General features: G+C 32.0%; 2 protein-coding genes across 3 annotated transcripts; one reads left to right on the top strand and one right to left on the bottom strand.

Moving 5' to 3' along the window:
* The first annotated feature begins 5,698 nt into the window (after positions 1 to 5,698).
* Positions 5,699 to 9,712, top strand: LOC148206217 (uncharacterized). Of its 2 annotated transcripts, none has more exons than XM_088104159.1 (7): positions 5,699 to 6,085; positions 6,181 to 6,261; positions 6,371 to 6,547; positions 7,025 to 7,195; positions 7,379 to 7,591; positions 7,675 to 7,763; positions 8,635 to 9,712. In XM_088104159.1, the coding sequence occupies exons 1-7, from the start codon at positions 5,986 to 5,988 to the stop codon at positions 9,328 to 9,330; spliced, it is 1,527 nt and encodes a 508-aa protein (XP_087960285.1). In that variant the 5' UTR covers positions 5,699 to 5,985; the 3' UTR covers positions 9,331 to 9,712. The 2 variants fall into 2 exon arrangements, with proteins under 2 accessions (XP_087960285.1, XP_087960284.1); XM_088104158.1 differs by having other exon boundaries at positions 5,700 to 6,085; positions 8,629 to 9,712.
* Positions 9,713 to 11,139: 1,427 nt separating this feature from the next.
* On the bottom strand, positions 11,140 to 14,034 carry LOC124832382 (uncharacterized). Its single transcript, XM_047306577.2, has 5 exons — positions 13,658 to 14,034; positions 13,403 to 13,567; positions 12,488 to 12,688; positions 11,829 to 11,926; positions 11,140 to 11,744 (listed from the first exon to the last, which is right to left on the bottom strand). Exons 1-5 carry the CDS (start codon positions 13,929 to 13,931, stop codon positions 11,244 to 11,246), a joined length of 1,239 nt encoding a protein of 412 aa, XP_047162533.2. The 5' UTR covers positions 13,932 to 14,034; the 3' UTR covers positions 11,140 to 11,243.
* Between the last annotated feature and the right edge of the window lie 3,030 nt (positions 14,035 to 17,064).

Genomic DNA, 17,064 nt, shown 5'->3' with positions numbered 1-17,064 from the left:
AGTCTCCCTCTCGTAATGGTGTAGTGTCGCTCTCGTGGTGTAGTGCGTGGAGTGGTGCAGTGCGTGTGTGGTGCTTCCTCCAGGTGCGCGTACTCGAATAAACCATGACATAAAACCCTAAAATAAAAAACGAAACCTTTAAACGGAGGTGACATCCTTCAACGGATGTCAACATCCGTTTAAGGTAAAACGAATGTCGACATCCGTTTTACCTTAAACAGAAGTCGATATCCGTTTTACCTTAAATGAACGTCGATATCAGTTTTACCTTAAACGGATGTTGACATCCGTTGAAGGATGTCACCTCCATTTAAAGGTTTCGTTTTTTTAGGATTTGTTTTATTAGTTTATTAGATATTTTAATAATTTAATTTAAATGTTTTGATTTATTATTTTTGAATATATTTTTAATGTATTTTAATAATGTATATTTACATTAGTTTATATTTAAATTTTTAATTTTGGATGTGATATATAATTAATTTTTAAACGTAATAATTTTGTAAAACTGAAGAAAAAGGAATGGAAGCGCGGAAGGTGGTGGAGGGAGCAACACCCATACAAATTTATCATACAATACATGATCTACTACAACAATGAGTTTCATACAAATTGATTTTATCATCCATGCATCACAGAATCAACCATGGAGCAACGACAAGAATGAACTAACCTGGAGCAGCGAGAGAAGACAAAACCGAGAGGAGGAAGAAGCAATAACACCATGCACAGCAAGGAAGGCTGAAGAGGCTTAACACCACTGGATCCAAGGACGAGAATTTAGAGATGGAGGCGCCACGGAGAATGAGGATGAGGGTGTAGGGAGAAGGCGCGAATGAAATAGCAAAGAGAGGGAGAACGAAAATGAAATACGCGGAGGGAGAATGAACTTCAAAGAAGCAAAGAGAGAGGAGAGGTGTAGATGAGAGAACAAAATCTTATGCAGTCAAAGACTAGAAGGGGAGAAAATGGTAAAAATTGGAGGTGTAGGGAGAACAACTCTTGTAGCTTTTGTTGTTCAAGTGTATTCTTCTTTTAAACTTCGTAAGTAACTTTTTCTTGTGTGCACAAGCTATTTTCTCATCAAACTAGGATTAATTTTATTAAATAATTTTCAAAAATAAAAACTAATGTTAATTATAATCCACTGCAATAATAATAATAAATTATAATATACTTAATTTGCTCTTTGAGGTTTTTCTTAAATATATGAGGTTGTATAAAAGATAAAAACCTCATTTATTTTTATTATGTCCTTTTAGATATTAGTTATTGATTTCTCCTCATCTTCTTTTTAGGCTTTTCCATTTATAAGAACTCAAAATTTCACATTGTATTCTAATGAAAACTCTTTTTGTATTCTAAAATGACTTTCATTACTCAATAATGACTTTTGCATTTCGGAAAGCAACTTTTGGATTCCACAACTAGAAAAAAAATTATGAAGGTTTTAAATTGTGTAATCTAGAAATCACTCTTAGATTACACACGTGACTAATAAAGTAGAAAGAGAAAATGATAATAAAAGAATAAAATAATAATTTAGTAAAATAAATTTATAACTTTTAAAGAGGGAGATAAGGATAGAAAAGTGAAAAGTGTTAAAAATCATTCTGCACCAATTTGATTTCGAAATAGAGTAAATTTAATTTCTATCATTTTCTTTGAAGCAATCTATTTTCCTTTTTTTATGTAACTTTTTTCGGTTGCACATGGCTTTTCTGCAGTCTAGGTAGATCTTTATCTATTAGTGATCATAAAATCTTACAATCTATTGGTGATCATTGATGAGACTCTTCTTTGTATAAATAGAACTATTTTATGTTTTGAAGTTGTATACGTAAAGAAAAATATTAGGAATCTATCTTAAAGTAAGGGAAGCTAATTATATATTTAATTTGATTCAAAATATAAATGTTTGAGAGGAAAATTAATCTGACTAATATGAAAGAATTTTTATGAGTATCTGTCAAAATTGAGATTCATAAGAAGGTGTGTTAATGTGATCACATTGTTGTGAATATTGTACATGTAATTGAATGTTTGTGAAATTGGTAGAAAATGTTTGATTATGTTGATATAAATTGAATTGATATATTGGCCTGAAATATGAAATGATAATCTGTGATTGAAAATGTTGGAATGGAAAAGATGTTTTGTAGAGTTAATATTGGTGAACTTATGAAGTTTGTAAGTAAATGGTTAGGTGAATTGGTTTATACAATTGAACAATGAGAGTGATTTTGAATATTATAGGATATAATTGTTACTTTGTATTTGACTAATTGAATGTTGCTAATATAGTATTGTGATGGTACTTATAACCATCTTTTTACTTGAATGTTAGCTCAAAAAGATTAGAGACAAAAAATTTGAAGTTGAACTTGGATAATATTTTAAAAATATTAAATTGGTGAAAGTTGTTGATTTATAGCTTGTGTAAAAATGTTAGCATGAGATTAGAGGACATCCAAAGTTAGAAGAAATATTTTAAAATGCACATTTTGATTTTCTACTACAATTACCACCAAGTGTAGGACAAGCATCCCTGGTCGTTACTACTAAAAATGTTAACAGATATTTCCAAGAATTCTTCCGTCAAGCGATACTTAAATATTGTTGGGCTCTAATGGCCTTTGTGTGTTTTCCACTGAGTGGTAATTAGGTATCGTTTGGCACAAATATTACAATAAGTCATTGACTTAGTGGCTTTGAACGATGGCTACATTTCGTCTAGCGATAGTTCTGTACAAAGTTTTTCGTGATTGATTTGATTTAAATTAACCATATAGGTCTTTTGTAACATTTCACTTTTTGTATTGATGGTTTGATTGTAATATGCTTATTAATGTATAAATGTATGTGAAACATTAATGATATTAGTAGTCAATATAGTTATTTCTAAAAGAAAATGCTAATCTAGGGTGTGCCAAGGTGTATTGAAGGGGATTTTTTATGTAAGATTATCTTAACTTTACTAGTATGCAACTCACATAAAAAAGATAACTAGGTGGTGAAAGTTGAAGGAAGTTTCACAAGACAAACATTATGATGTGAAAGAAGATCATACCGAGGGAGCTAGTGAATTTAACTCTATCATGAATTAAGAAAGAACACTAGTTTTCGATATAGTTTTAACAAGATGAAATTGGTAATAAGTATAACAAGTGTAGAGTCTCACGAATCTATTCAACATATTAGTCTATATATGTATGTTATAGTTTGAGCTATTTGGGTTGAGATTTGAATGAGATGTTTGGATATAGTCATGTGGATTGATGTTGGATAATTGATTTTAATGAATGGGAAATATGTGAGTTTTTATGTTGGTCTTTTACAAAATGTTCTCTAAGTGAGTAATTTAGTGAAATATGGAGAAATGAGACATGTTAATCTAAGAACAAATGAGACATGTTAATCTAAGAACATATTTTTTTCATGTTACCATATCTTATATATTAGTTTTCTTCGTGTAAAATGCATTAGTTTACCATTGTTTTCATTTCTTTGTGTTTGTTTGGTTTTATCTATAATTGTATATTAATACATTAACAACAATGGAAACAAATGATGGTAGTATCACATGAGTTGGAGAAGGTCACTAAAGGCCTAGAATAGTATTGAACCTTAAGTGGTTATGTATCATAGTTTTTGGATAAATGTATCCATTATGTTTGAATGGACCGCAATGATACTTAAATCTTGTTATAAATAATTTATGAATTTTGTTTACCATTAAGTAATGCTTTAAGAGTTTAATATTTTCATATATTTTGAAATATTACAACACAATTCAAAATAATTTTTGGTGATACAATTCAAAATAAAAAAAAATGACATATATTGTAAAATTCAAAATAAAAAGTGACTTTTTAAATTGTACACCCGGTTTATTTATGTAAAGAATGACTTCTAATTCAAAAGTTTACTTTTTAGACTGTACAAATTGAAAATTTTTTAAGACAAAATTAACTTCAAATTGTATAATCAAAAGTTAAAAGCATTTTCCAAATTACACAATCTAAAATTTTTAAATTTTTAAGTAAAAAATGACTTCTGGATTGCATAATCCAAAAGACACTTAATTTTCAAATCCCACAATCTAGGAAATTTCCAAATTTTAAAAAAAAAACTAAGAACAAAGTAATACTTTTTTATATTCATGGGCATGAAAAGAAAAGTATAAAGTAAAAAAATAAATTCCCAAATTTGGCTTATCTCTTAGTGGGTAAAAATACCCTATGAGGGTTGAGTTAAAGCCTAAAAGTCAAGTTCTAATCTCTAAAATTTTGTATAGTATATTTCTTTTTTCTTACTAGACGAAGTTGGAAAACAATAGAAGCTGATAATTGACATGAATGTTCTCTACTCTTTTATCACCCAACTCTTTTACTACTATTGTCATTGTCTTCTTTTTTTATTCTTATTACTTTTATTGATAGTGATTTTTTCTTAACCATCTTATGTGCATGTCTTCTATCATTATGGTCATTATTACTCTTAGTAATATTATATTTTTTTTCTCATCATCTTATGTACATTATTTTATTATTGTCGCCATCATTATTATAACAACTATAGCATCTTAATGTCATAGTAATTATTATGTCAATTATAATTAGTTTTGATAATATTATTAACATTTTTTCCATTGCTATAATTTTTTTAGAATTTTTTACTATTGACTTTTTTAAAGAAAGATTACAGAGGAAATCACATTCAATCCAAAACATTAACATAAGGAGTTTATAAATCTATGTTCAACTTAATTATTTTTAATTAACTTAAATTTATAATCAAACTTAAATTTTTAATAATTATTAATGTTACAACAACAGTGTAATAATATCACTTTTTATTATTAATTTATTTTTATTATTATTGTCATTATAATCATAATTTCCTTAATGTTGTTGTTGTCATTGATAATTGTACTATTGCAATAATTTTCACCACTCTCTAATACTATCACTATCATTATTAGTAATGGGCCACCAGCATTCAAATTTATTAATGTTTACTATATGTATAAAACACCAATGATTTATGTTTTTTTTACTATATTACAGTGTTATTCTAGTTTTCATTTTATTATATCATAATAATCAAATAATCTTTGAAGGATAATAAAAAAAATGTTCATAATTGTACACACTTGTTCCTTTTAATTGCTTACTTAAAAATCGTTGCTTTCATCTTTATACATACCATTTTATTCTTTCTAAGTCTCTACAAATAATTTTTTAATTTTGTTCATTTCTAGCATCCTTTTATGTATTAATAGGACCATTGTTAAAAATAGACTAAAAACGTAAAGTTTGCTCTGTAAATATTAAATGACTAATTTAACCATACAAAGAATTAGAGATACTAGATAATAAATAACTCAAATCAATTTGAATCTAAATCAAAATCCAAAACTAAAAATAATAAGACGAAAGGTTGTCCAATCCAAAATAATTTAAAATTTTCTGTTAAATGGGTAGAGATTGATATATAAAAATGTATCCAATCTGTACTACCTATATCAAAATATTTGTTTTTAATGAAGTTAAATAGACACATTGTCTGTCATAAAAATATAAAGTAGTAAGCTTTTCAACAAACAGTTTAAATTTAAGACATGCTTTAAAAAAACCTGTTGGGAAGAAACAGTGCATTTTTAACACATCAAAATCAATGATCCTCTCTCTCCAACAGTGTCCCACTAATGCCTCCCCTTTGCTCTTATTTTATGCTCTGTACCTTTCATCTTCTCTCTCTTCTACCTTTTCTCCTTCACTCTTTTCCCTCACTCAAAAACACACTCCCTTTCCTTTCCTCTCCTTTCTGCTAACACCAACATTACCCTCAAAACAAAAATAACATTACCATTTGCATTTCTCTCTTCCCACCTCTCAATTAGGGTTCTTCCTCCCACTTTCTTCACCACCATTGTCCGAACCTCTTGCATTCTCCGAACCCCTCAGCTTCGGATCAACTCAAATGGGTAAGTACCTTCTGTTACTGGCTCTCACTTTCCTCAACCTCGTACTATTCTCCACCCTTCATGTCTCGGCTGCACCCTCAACTACTTCTCCTGCAAGTAAGTATCATTCACCTGTGCTCATTCTTTTGCTTCCATTTCATCCAAGTTTTCTTATTTAGCTCATCATTAACTTTGTGTTTTCTTGGTTTCAGAAATTGTTAGTGGGTTTCTCTCCAATGCCGTGCCTGCCGTCACTAAATGGGCGTGGTCTCTCAAGGCCACCACCAAAACGGGTATGGATCTGGCTCTGGTTTGGTTTTTAGTTCTGGGTTTGTGTTTTCTGCAGGTTTGGTCTTCTGGGTTGTGGTGGGTTGTGAGGTATGAATGTGGGTTTTTCTGCAGCGGTTTCGAGCAGGTCGATGATGAAGTTCGAGGGTGGATTCAGTGTGGAGACTGTGTTCGATGGGAGCAAGCTTGGGATCGAGCCTTATGCTGTGGAGGTGTTGCCCAATGGGGAGCTTCTGATTCTTGATTCGGCTAATAGTAACATTTATAGGATTTCCTCCTCACTTTCTTTGTGTAAGTGTCACAAAGTGGGTTTAATGATGGTCTCTTTTTCTAAGTGATTTCTGAAATTCACTTTATTATTCATTTGTGATATGATGGGAAATGAAAAGTGATAGGTCTGTTTCTGTTATGGAGGAGGGGAATTTTTACTTTAAACTGTCTTTTGCTGGATTTGGAATGATTAGCTAGTTTAGGCATATCTAGCTTCTTTTCATTTTGAATTCAATACCTTCTTTGTTTTACTTAATGTGATTCTTACTGTCTAATGGTTAGATTATATTATAAGACGTGTTCTCATGTCACTTCAGTTTATGATTATGAGCTGAATGAAGATGTATTACATGATTGTAATGCATTTTCAACACTGTTTATATGGGGCTTGTTTTTTTAATGTAGTCGCACTGTTGTAATTGAAGACTTTTCATGTATGTATAAGTATAATTGTATTTTTGTTCACTTGATGGAGTTGATGTCCATTGCTATATGCAGACAGCAGACCCAAGCTGGTGGCAGGGTCGGCTGAAGGGTATTCTGGACATGTTGATGGGAAGCTCAGGGAGGCTAGGATGAACCATCCTAAGGGGATAACTGTTGACGACCGAGGAAATATCTATGTTGCAGATACTACAAATATGGCAATTAGGAAAATTAGTGATTCAGGTAAAGTAATTGTAGGTGATCATTTTTGTTTGTTTGTCAGTGTATGCTTGTGCATAGATAGTATTTAGAGAACTTAGAAGTCCTGTGTGAGGACTGTTATCGTTGGTCCAGAATCTTTGGATTTAAAAATGTGCAACATTAGAGTCAAACAAGGGAACCTCTCAGTGAATATTTCTGTTTCAGGGGTCACGACAATTGCAGGAGGAAAATGGAGCCGAGGAGGGGGCCATGTTGATGGACCAAGTGAAGAAGCTAAATTTTCGGATGACTTTGATGTGGTTTATGTTGGAAGTAGTTGTTCACTACTCGTCATAGACAGAGGAAACCGAGCCATCAGGGAGATCCAACTCCACTTTGATGATTGTGCTTATCAATATGGCAGTGGATTCCCACTTGGTAAGCTAACCCATACATGATTTCTGTTGAAATTCTGTCAAGTGCTATTCAAATTTAGACTGATTGTCTTCAATGTTCTTCAGGGATTGCAATGCTTGTTGGGGCTGGCTTCTTTGGTTACATGCTGGCATTACTGCAGCGAAGGCTTGGTACAATTGTAGCATCCCAGGACGTTAGTGCTTAGTCTTGTCTTATTCCTTCTCATGCTTTATCCTGAATGATACTGATGTAGACTTGTTAGTCATAACTAAAATGATCAGTCACTTATGTCATATTTGGTAAAGAGAAAAAAAAATGAGAGGAAGTGGAAGAGAAAATAAAGGAAAATAAATCGGTCAGAAATAGAGTTATAGTAGAGATTGTTTGGTTAAAGAGAAATGAAAAGGAAATAGAGCGGAAAATAATATTTTTAGGCTATTTGGTTTAAAATAAAAATAAATAAATGCATATTATTTTATTATTCTTAATTAATATTAGCATTATTTATTTCATTAATAATATTTTTTATTTTTATGACTGATTTTTTTATTTTTTTATCATCATTAATATACTTGATTTATTTATTATAACAAGAGTAAAGGTTTGGAAAAAAGAAAAGTAAAACTCAAGCCTCCATTAATTCATTATGGGAGTATTTTGTAGACTTGGTTACACTCACAACATAATTTATTGTTTTATATTTTAAAATGTCATTTTTGTGCTTTTCTTCAATATTTTTCAGGGAATAAATTTGTGGGTCTCAAACTATTTTTTTTTTAATTCTTCAAATGTCTTTCGTATTAAAATATCCATTTTCCCTCTCTTCTTTCCTCTTCCACATCATTCTCTCTTACCAAACTCGAAGTTATAGAACTTCATGAATGAATCTTAAACTTTGCAGTAAAAAGCATCATGTTGCTTCTACGGAGTTGCATAGTAGAAGACCTATCTATAGTTTGAAGTTATTAATTTTCATTTCAACCTTGCATTAATTGCATAATGATATAGCATCATGATACTACAGATGCATGCTCTGATCCATCTCATGTTTCTTGTAGGCTCAGGTTCCGGTAATGGTAACATCTTCAGTTCCTTCAAATCCATATGAAAAGCCATTGAAATCTGTCAGGCCTCCTTTGATTCCATCATCAGAATATGAACCTGACAAGCAGGAAGAGGGCTTCTTTGGATCCCTAGGGAAGCTTCTTGCGAATGCTGGTGCATCAATGGTGGAGATAATGGGAGGATTATTTCCTTCTTTCAGAAGAAAATCGCTAAGCCACCAATTCCAAAGACAACCACTTCTCCCGCAACCTCAGAAGCAAGCAAATGCTTGGCCTGTGCAGGAAAGTTTCGTGATCCCTGATGAAGATGAACCTCCTTCCATCGACACAAGAGCTCCTACCCCTAGAAAAACCTATCCTTTCATGTCCAAGGATGCAGAGAAAATGCAACAACTTAGGCAAAGTCGTGCATTCTATAGTGGATGGGATGGAGATATCAATCAGCAGCAACAACAGTCACAACAGCAGCAACAGAAACACCATCATCGCCATCAGTACCGATCGGCAACCCCTCACACTTACTACGAACAGAGCCATGAGACAACCAATGAGATAGTGTTTGGGGCAGTGCAGGAACAGGATAGGAGGCAGGAGTCCGTGGTTATCAAGCCTGTGAATTATGGGGAGCCACTGTATGACACTCACAATGTTAGGTCCAGAATGAGTTTCCTGGGCTATGGCGGCCACAGGTATTGAGTACATACAATCATTAGGAAGTTTAGATTTTAGACGTGAGCTAAATGGAGAGGGAAGAATTTAATCAGGTATAGGTAGTCTTATAATGATTTTTCTTTCTGTGGGGTCTTAGTAAGAAGTTGGTGATCATAATGTGAATTGTTTATTCAGTTTTGCCAAATGTTGGTTGCTATGGTGTTCTAGTGTAACCAGCAACTCTGGCAATCATGAGGAGGGGATGGGATCAAGAAATTTTGCATGCTATTTCTTCTAATGATCCTCCTCATGTTTAAATGTGCAATAGTTCTCTGAAATTGTTTTCCATTGAACATGTGCTTAACATTTCCTATCACGACGAGTTGACAATATTAACCAGAAAAATGTAATTTGTATTTATTTGAAATTCAGTGAGACAAGATCATAATATTCCTTGAATAGAGTTACTAAATTGCTTTTAAGGAAAGCTTTCGGAAGTATTATTAACCTATTTTAGCAAGTTAAAACTTATTATTAACCTATTTTAATAATATATTTTATGGTATTTCAACCCTGTTTTTTAGTTAAGTTTTTCATATTTTTGTTTTTGGGCTTGAGGTTTGTAGTTATTTATAGTCTATGCGATTATAGTCTAGTTAAAATATAAATATAATTAATTTAAATTTAATATAATTTTACAAAATCAGTTGTAAAATAAGATTTACATTATTTATATATTTTAAATTGGTTTTATTTTTAATAGGACTATCAACAAATCAAACATAATTAATTAATTTATTTCTACACTTTCACTCATTCATTTTTGGGAAATTTATTTAAGTAAAATTATAATATTATTTTATATTAGCAGTGAATTCGTTTTGTGGAACTTATATTTGAATGCGAAGTCTGAAAGCGTTGACCCGAATTTTCAAAATCATTCCACGGACTACTATATGTCTATGTGACACACGTATAGAATAGTGAAAACGAAATCGTCACAAGTCATTCAATTTTTAAAAAAGAGTTAAATAGAGATATTTTGGCGGAGATAAAAGGCGTCTGATATTTATTTCAATTATAGCTTTTTCTAAGACCATTTTGATATTTATTTCAAAAGTTACATCTACAATATTTTTATTAACTAATAATAAAGTTCATGGTTATAATTTATAAAAAATAAATGAAAAAAAGTATTTAGTTCCTATTTAGAGTTGTTATTAAACTTTCACAAAAAACAATTTTCTCTAGTCCTGTGTAAACAAACATCCATGACACAAATACATGTAATTGCAAATATTTAAACAAAATTTATGACAAAAATTATATTTACATGCATTTATTATTTATAAATAATAAATATTTTAATATCCATTTATAAACAAATTATATTATCTTTACTTACAAATATTCACTTTCAACAAAAAATAAATAATTTAATTTATATTTAATTAAATTAAATTAAATTAAAATTAAAATTAATTTATATTATATTTTATATGCTATTTTGTAATTTTATTCAAATTTTATTTATAAAATATATGTTTTTTATTCACAAATATTCTCGAATATCCACACATTTTAAAATATCTATAAATATATTTTAAACAGATATATGCATAGATAACATCCGGATAGCCATATTCAACTTGAGTGGTTGCCATCCATAATACTGAGAATAATTTCAGCTTTATATAATTTATTTGCTTAATTCTTGAACACAGCTTATCATCCTATAATTGACAAACTCAATAACTAATTGTTTTAACTCTGCATTTGAGATATTATTCCAAAGTTCAATGATATTTGAAGGGTAAAGAAATCCATAGTTTTCATGGTTACTACTTGCCATCATCACAAAGCACAAAAGTTAAAAAAAGATGGGTGCTGCCATGTTGGTGAGAATGTATATATATACATGCTAGTTTCAAGACAGAGAGCTGTCATACAAAATAACTTCATCTACGCTTCACAATACCCGTATTACAAACAGATGAGTCTGGATGGAGAATGTTATCTTTAAGTGGCTCTAAAATGCCCATGTTAGCCTTCACCAACAGATCACCTTCATGGCACATATTCCTCCTTCCTATGCTATCATTTCCTTTGATGGAGGATGCCTTGGTTGAATCTTCATCAAAACATATCAAATCCTTCAATTGGTCATCATAGTACTTACCTGGTTTTGTTACCTCACCACTATTGCAGGCATCTAAATCTAACAAAGACACGGACTCCAGATGTGGCCTTGGAGCTACTATGTTTATTCTAATTCTAGACAAGCAAACAAAATATGAGAGGTTCAATCTCCAAAACCTCACCAAGATCGTGTAAACAGAGGAGCAACTACAACTAGCAATTGCGCTTTTGGCGCCGTAGAAGAGCATCGGAACTAGCTTCCCCAGACTGGTTAGGCAATGCTTCCATGTCTCTTTGCAATGGCAAGAATTGGGGCCTTTCTGTCTACACAGTTCAGTCGGAGAATGTGTAAGTAATTTTACTCTTTCACCACGTAACATCTTAACAAGTTGAGAGGAACTTACATTAGAGATGATGTAAGGGCGCACTGCAAACCCAATTACTATGCCAAGTAAACATGAAAGTCCTAATCCTAGAGTCCAAGTCATAACTGCACCTAGCCCTAAACAAAACAAGAAAAATCCTTCAGTAAAACAGTTATGAATGACGGTAGTTGAATTTTAATAGAAAATAGGTATGGGCATGATAAATAATTAAACTACCCATTTTTATAATGCTTTGAGAGTTGAAGCAGCAAATACAGTAAAATTACCCCTAACAAAATCAAATATGTAGAAGAGAGAAGTTTCAGTGAAGGTTGTTTTTGGAGTTGGGGGAGTTAAGAGATGCCCACTTGTTTGCCTAAATGCATGGAGGAAAATCCCATCTTTCACCTAATTTACTATTCCCATATTAAGGCTAAGAATGTCAAGCAGGAACTTCATTTGTATAACTAAAGTTCTGAAATAATTGATGATGCTGTGACTTACATTCTCTCTAGGAGTCAACTATAGAGTGGAGGTGTCTACAATTCTTTATTCTTTATTTAGTTTTTCATTCTCTCTTTCTCTTCCTTCCACTTCTTATACCTCAAAAGTGGAATGTACACTAATCATTTTATAAAAACCAAAACCATAAAAATGTGACAAAAACAAACACACATGCCCTAAATTTAAAATCTCACCAGATCTAGAACCAAAGGTGCAATCCTCCTCCTTCAAACTAATCTGGCGGACTAATCGATGCATGTGATCTGACACCAGCAAAGCACACATCCCCGGAATGAAGGTCAGGTCAAAATCATTTGAAAATGATGCATTAAGTGCAGGGACATCCTTTGAGGTCGACTTTTCTGAGAACTCTCCTCCAGCAATTGTGGTCACACCTAGTCAAGACGAAATTAGACAGAAAGAATGTTCAACATTTCCTGATAACACAACTCACCTAATTCACCATCCAATCCATGCATGTTAAAAAAATCATTAAGCCATTTTTTAGCAAGAGTGAAAACTGGAGGACCACCAGCCACCGCTCTCAACAATTCACAGACTTAGTTTCATGCAACTATGAATTTTACTCAATCTCTCTCGTCCCGTACAATAGTAGATTTGACTCTTTTAAAGTAAGCAACTCAGTTAAGAAACTAAAGCAAATAATGTCAGTCGTAGTTGAAAAACCAATTGTTGATATTTCAACAAATTCATGATTTGTTATGCCTTTTCATGAAATATTGAAAAACTAAAATGACTGACTTTAAATGAGTGAAATCCTACATCTATATATCGAAGCAGAATAGATACATTTCAAATTAACATCATGAAGTCCAAGATACTTTCACGGTGCTAAAGACAAACGTTGAGGAGTCTTTACAACACACCAACCAACACATTCCTCATATCACATCTTCTTTGCTAATGGTTAAAATTGATTACAAACTGCAAAAAATCATACTCGTTAAATATAATAAGTCATCAAATTTTATGATTTTCAATAAATTTATAGTTAGTAATAAAGAATATATTAAAAAAAGTGTGTTGCTGACATTTCTATGCAAACTCTAGATGCAACAAAAAAAGTCATGGAAATATACAAAGCATACCCTTGGCACTAATTTTCCTTATTGCACGGTTGTTCTTGTCAGCCACATACACATTCCCTCTAAGATCAAAAGCAAAGCTTCTGGGTTTATCAAACCGAGCAGAACCAACGTCGCCATCCAAATACCCCACAGAACCATCTCCTGAAAGCCTCGTGAAAACGATTTCTGCCACAGAATAACGAATAATAACCACAAAAATAAAGAAAAAATCGAAACTTTGGCACCCCCAGAAGACAAAAACAGGAGGGAAAGAACCTTGGGAAATGGGGAATTGCGCGGTGTAGAAAGTGCTGTTGACAGAATCGAGAAGGATGAGATCGGAAGAAAAGGGTCGTTGAAGGACGATGTAAGGGAATATGTTAGGCTTGTGGCCGTCGAATAAGGTGGTGATGGTGTAACCGTCTTCCGCGACGACGACATCTTTGGCCTTAACTGAAAAATGGAATTGGAAGGGAAAGGAAGAGCAAGAGAAAATGTTAACGTGTGAAAGGAGGAAGACGGTGAGTGTGAGTAAGATGGAGTGAGCCATGACTATCAATTTGCTGCAACGCCAAGCAGAAGTTTAAGTGGTTAATTATATATGTGGTATAATAATAGTACTGGAAAGGGTTCCTTGTGGGCGAAGTAGTTTACAGAAAAACAAAAAGTATAGCATTTTTGTGAGTTGCAACACTGATGAGTGCAACTGCAACTCACTCCAATCAAGTTAAGTTTTTTACTAATATAATTGAATTCTTTTTGTTAAATTTTAGTATTTATATTTATTTGATTTTTTACAAATTACAAAATGGTATACATTTGTAAGTATCCACGTCAAATATATTCATGTGGCAAGTACACTCCCATATTAATGACAATAATACTTTGTACTCGTTCTGTACTAAATTTAAAATTAAAATTTGGTGGTCGATACTTTCCAACTCAATAGTCTAAACAACGTAGATGAATATATTTCTCTTTTTAGTTTTACTCCGATGATTAAAAGTATAAAAATACACATGACAAGTAAGTGAGGCATAGATGCAATTCTTTTTATTTCTATTTATTATTCTAAAATTGTTATTCATTTGAATGTTAGAAAGATTTTTATTGGTGGATTTTCATTTGAATTTAATAACCAAAATTCAATTTTGAAGAGCCTATTAGTTTGGAAAGGAAAACTTAGTTCATCACAACTTAGATAATTACATTCCACCTTCTACTAAGACTATTTAATATCCATTATGAAATTCAAACAAGTTTTTTTCAAACTATTCTTGTTTATGGCTCTCACTATAAGTCAAAATATTATATCTTTTTGCTTAAATAATGAGATGGATTTGAAAACACACATGAAAATTCTATTTCAAAAAGAATGAAGTGGTGCGTAACAAGATTTCAACTATACAACAAACTAGAAAGAACATTCGAGTGTAGGTTGCCAAATACTTGAAATTTATTCGACATGAATATCTAATTGAACTATAAGTGCTATGTGACCAACTAGACATATTGGTTTGTGCTTAAGAGCTAGTTTGGTCTCAAACTAAATGGAAATTTTGATTAGTTATTGGGAGTTGTTGATGAGTACCCATTTAAAAGCTCACAATTTGGATCTTTGTTGATATGAGTTTATAGAGTAATATAATGCAGAAAATAATAGGAAGCACTAGTTGACGGTTTTTTTTATCGAAATAGGCAAAACTCATTTGGTATTTATGAATCTAGGCAAAATTTATTTTCTTTTTTAATGAAAATAGGCAAGTAATGGGTGGCTTAGACGACTTCCTAAAAAGAAGTCGTGAAAGAGGGGCATGACTTCCCTCTGACACACCAGGAAATGTGAAGTTGTGCACCCCAAACATTTTGTTGAGATTGTTGATAGGAGAAGCACAAGTTTTGCTTAACCAAATCTCAAAATATTTGTGCTTTTTTATGATGACAAAACATAATTAATCACACATGTATATTCTATGTTACATGTTCTGTGTTTACATGTTATATGTTAGTCTTTGATGTGTTAAATCTGTATGAGCATATATGAGAACATGATTGTGTTGTTCATTGCATATCACCGTGTTAAATATGTGATTTTATATGTGTATGCATGACATATGTTTTTGAAAAAGGAAAACCACATGCACTTTAGTTGAACTTTAAATATGTGGCAAAATAGTAGTTTTAAGTCGATTACATTACGAGGTGAATCGATTAAAACTCGTGTGTTTGCACAGAATCTTTTCAAGTGTGCTGTGAGATTTTTCAAGAAGAAAAATTTTCAAAATTGTGCTAAGTATTGTTGCTTAATTGATTGCATGTAATTTGTATTCGACTAAGTTGGTTGATGTTTTGAAAATCTGTTAAATGTTTGTCACAACTAACATAACGATCATATTTTTAATTGTGTTGACCAAGTATTAAATGATAGTCAATTACATTAATGGTATATTCAATTAATTGTTGTGATTGCTGCTAAACTATTATAACTGAATAATGTATTCGATTACATTAGTAGCAAAGTCAATTAAAATGCGTCTGATATGTGTTTAACTATAAATTGACTATAAGAACTTTTGTGATTATAACACTTTCATATTTTTACAGAAAGTTGTGTGATCTTACAGAGAAGGGAAAAGCTCCAAGAATCAAGATTGACCGTGGTGATCAAGGATTCTGAGATTTGTTGAGGAGCAAGACTTGATGTGTTTTAAACGTCTGATCAATATGCACATTTGGGTGTTTACTACGTGATCAGGATTTGCAATCTTTTGAAGATTGGCTTGGTTTCCCTGTTGTGATTACAGAAAGAAGAACGGTGGTGTTTTTGACTTTGAGGGTGCCTCAAAGGGTTAGACAACAGAAGAGGGTGTTCCTGCTATTGGTCTTGTTGTTTACTGCCTATATTAGATTAGAGGGTTAGAGAGTTGTTTTATATTTTTGACGTAAGGTCTCTATAAAAACCTTGTTGTAAAAACCTTGATCTTTATAGTGCATTTGCTTCCTGTGGTTGGAAGGACACTGGATGTAGGCTTGGCCGAACCAATATAAAAACACAACGTTTGAATTTTCTGATCCCTACTCTCTGTACCACATGTTGTTGGATGCATTTCAGGAGATTCATGCATAAGCCACGCGACTCCAGTATAAGGTAAATCGATTATCCTCTAAGAGAAAGGATTATGAGTATAGAAATGAAAATCTGGTTGAGGAAAACGATAAATTGAAAAATGAGTTAGAAATTGCCTTGAAATCTAAAAAGACAGTTAAAACTGAGATACAATTTGTTGATAAAATTTGTTATAATTGTTCCATGCATATTGAGAAAATTGATTACTTAACCAGCATGTTAGCTAAATTTACACAAGGTAAAGAAAATTTAGATGTTGTGTTAAGGTCATCTGGAAGGACAATCAATAGGCAAGGAATTGGCTATAAGGCTAAAAGTAATAGGATAAATTCAAAGAAGTCCATTGATCTCAGTAAGCCTATTACTAATACATGCTTTTACTGTAACAACATTGGCCATAATGTTAGAAACTGCAATTATAGAAAAGTTGGAGTTCCTAAGGGAAAATACAAATGGATCCCTAAGGAACAGTCTCCTGCAACTGACAAGAAAGGACCTAAGTTCATGTGGGTACCAGCGTCAAAACCATTCAATTGTTTTGCAAGAAAGTAGCTGC

This window comes from Vigna umbellata, chromosome 1 (genome assembly GCF_029865625.1).
Source record: "Vigna umbellata cultivar VRB3 chromosome 1, Vumbellata_1.0, whole genome shotgun sequence".
In the NCBI taxonomy this organism is placed as follows: domain Eukaryota; kingdom Viridiplantae; phylum Streptophyta; class Magnoliopsida; order Fabales; family Fabaceae; genus Vigna; species Vigna umbellata.
This window is presented reverse-complemented; position numbering and strand designations above follow the sequence as displayed.

Coding starts and splice junctions, on each gene's coding strand:
- LOC124832382 (XM_047306577.2), bottom strand. CDS start 13,931: ATGGCTCACTCCATCTTACTCACACTCACCGTCTTCCTCCTTTCACAC. Junction 11,927..12,487: donor CACCTTTGGTTCTAGATCTG/GTGAGATTTTAA, acceptor TGTTTTGTTTAG/GGCTAGGTGCAGTTATGACT. Junction 11,745..11,828: donor GCCCTTACATCATCTCTAAT/GTAAGTTCCTCT, acceptor CTGTGTAGACAG/AAAGGCCCCAATTCTTGCCA.
- LOC148206217 (XM_088104158.1), top strand. CDS start 5,986: ATGGGTAAGTACCTTCTGTTACTGGCTCTCACTTTCCTCAACCTCGTA. Junction 6,262..6,370: donor CAAGGCCACCACCAAAACGG/GTATGGATCTGG, acceptor GTTTTTCTGCAG/CGGTTTCGAGCAGGTCGATG. Junction 7,196..7,378: donor TAGGAAAATTAGTGATTCAG/GTAAAGTAATTG, acceptor TTTCTGTTTCAG/GGGTCACGACAATTGCAGGA.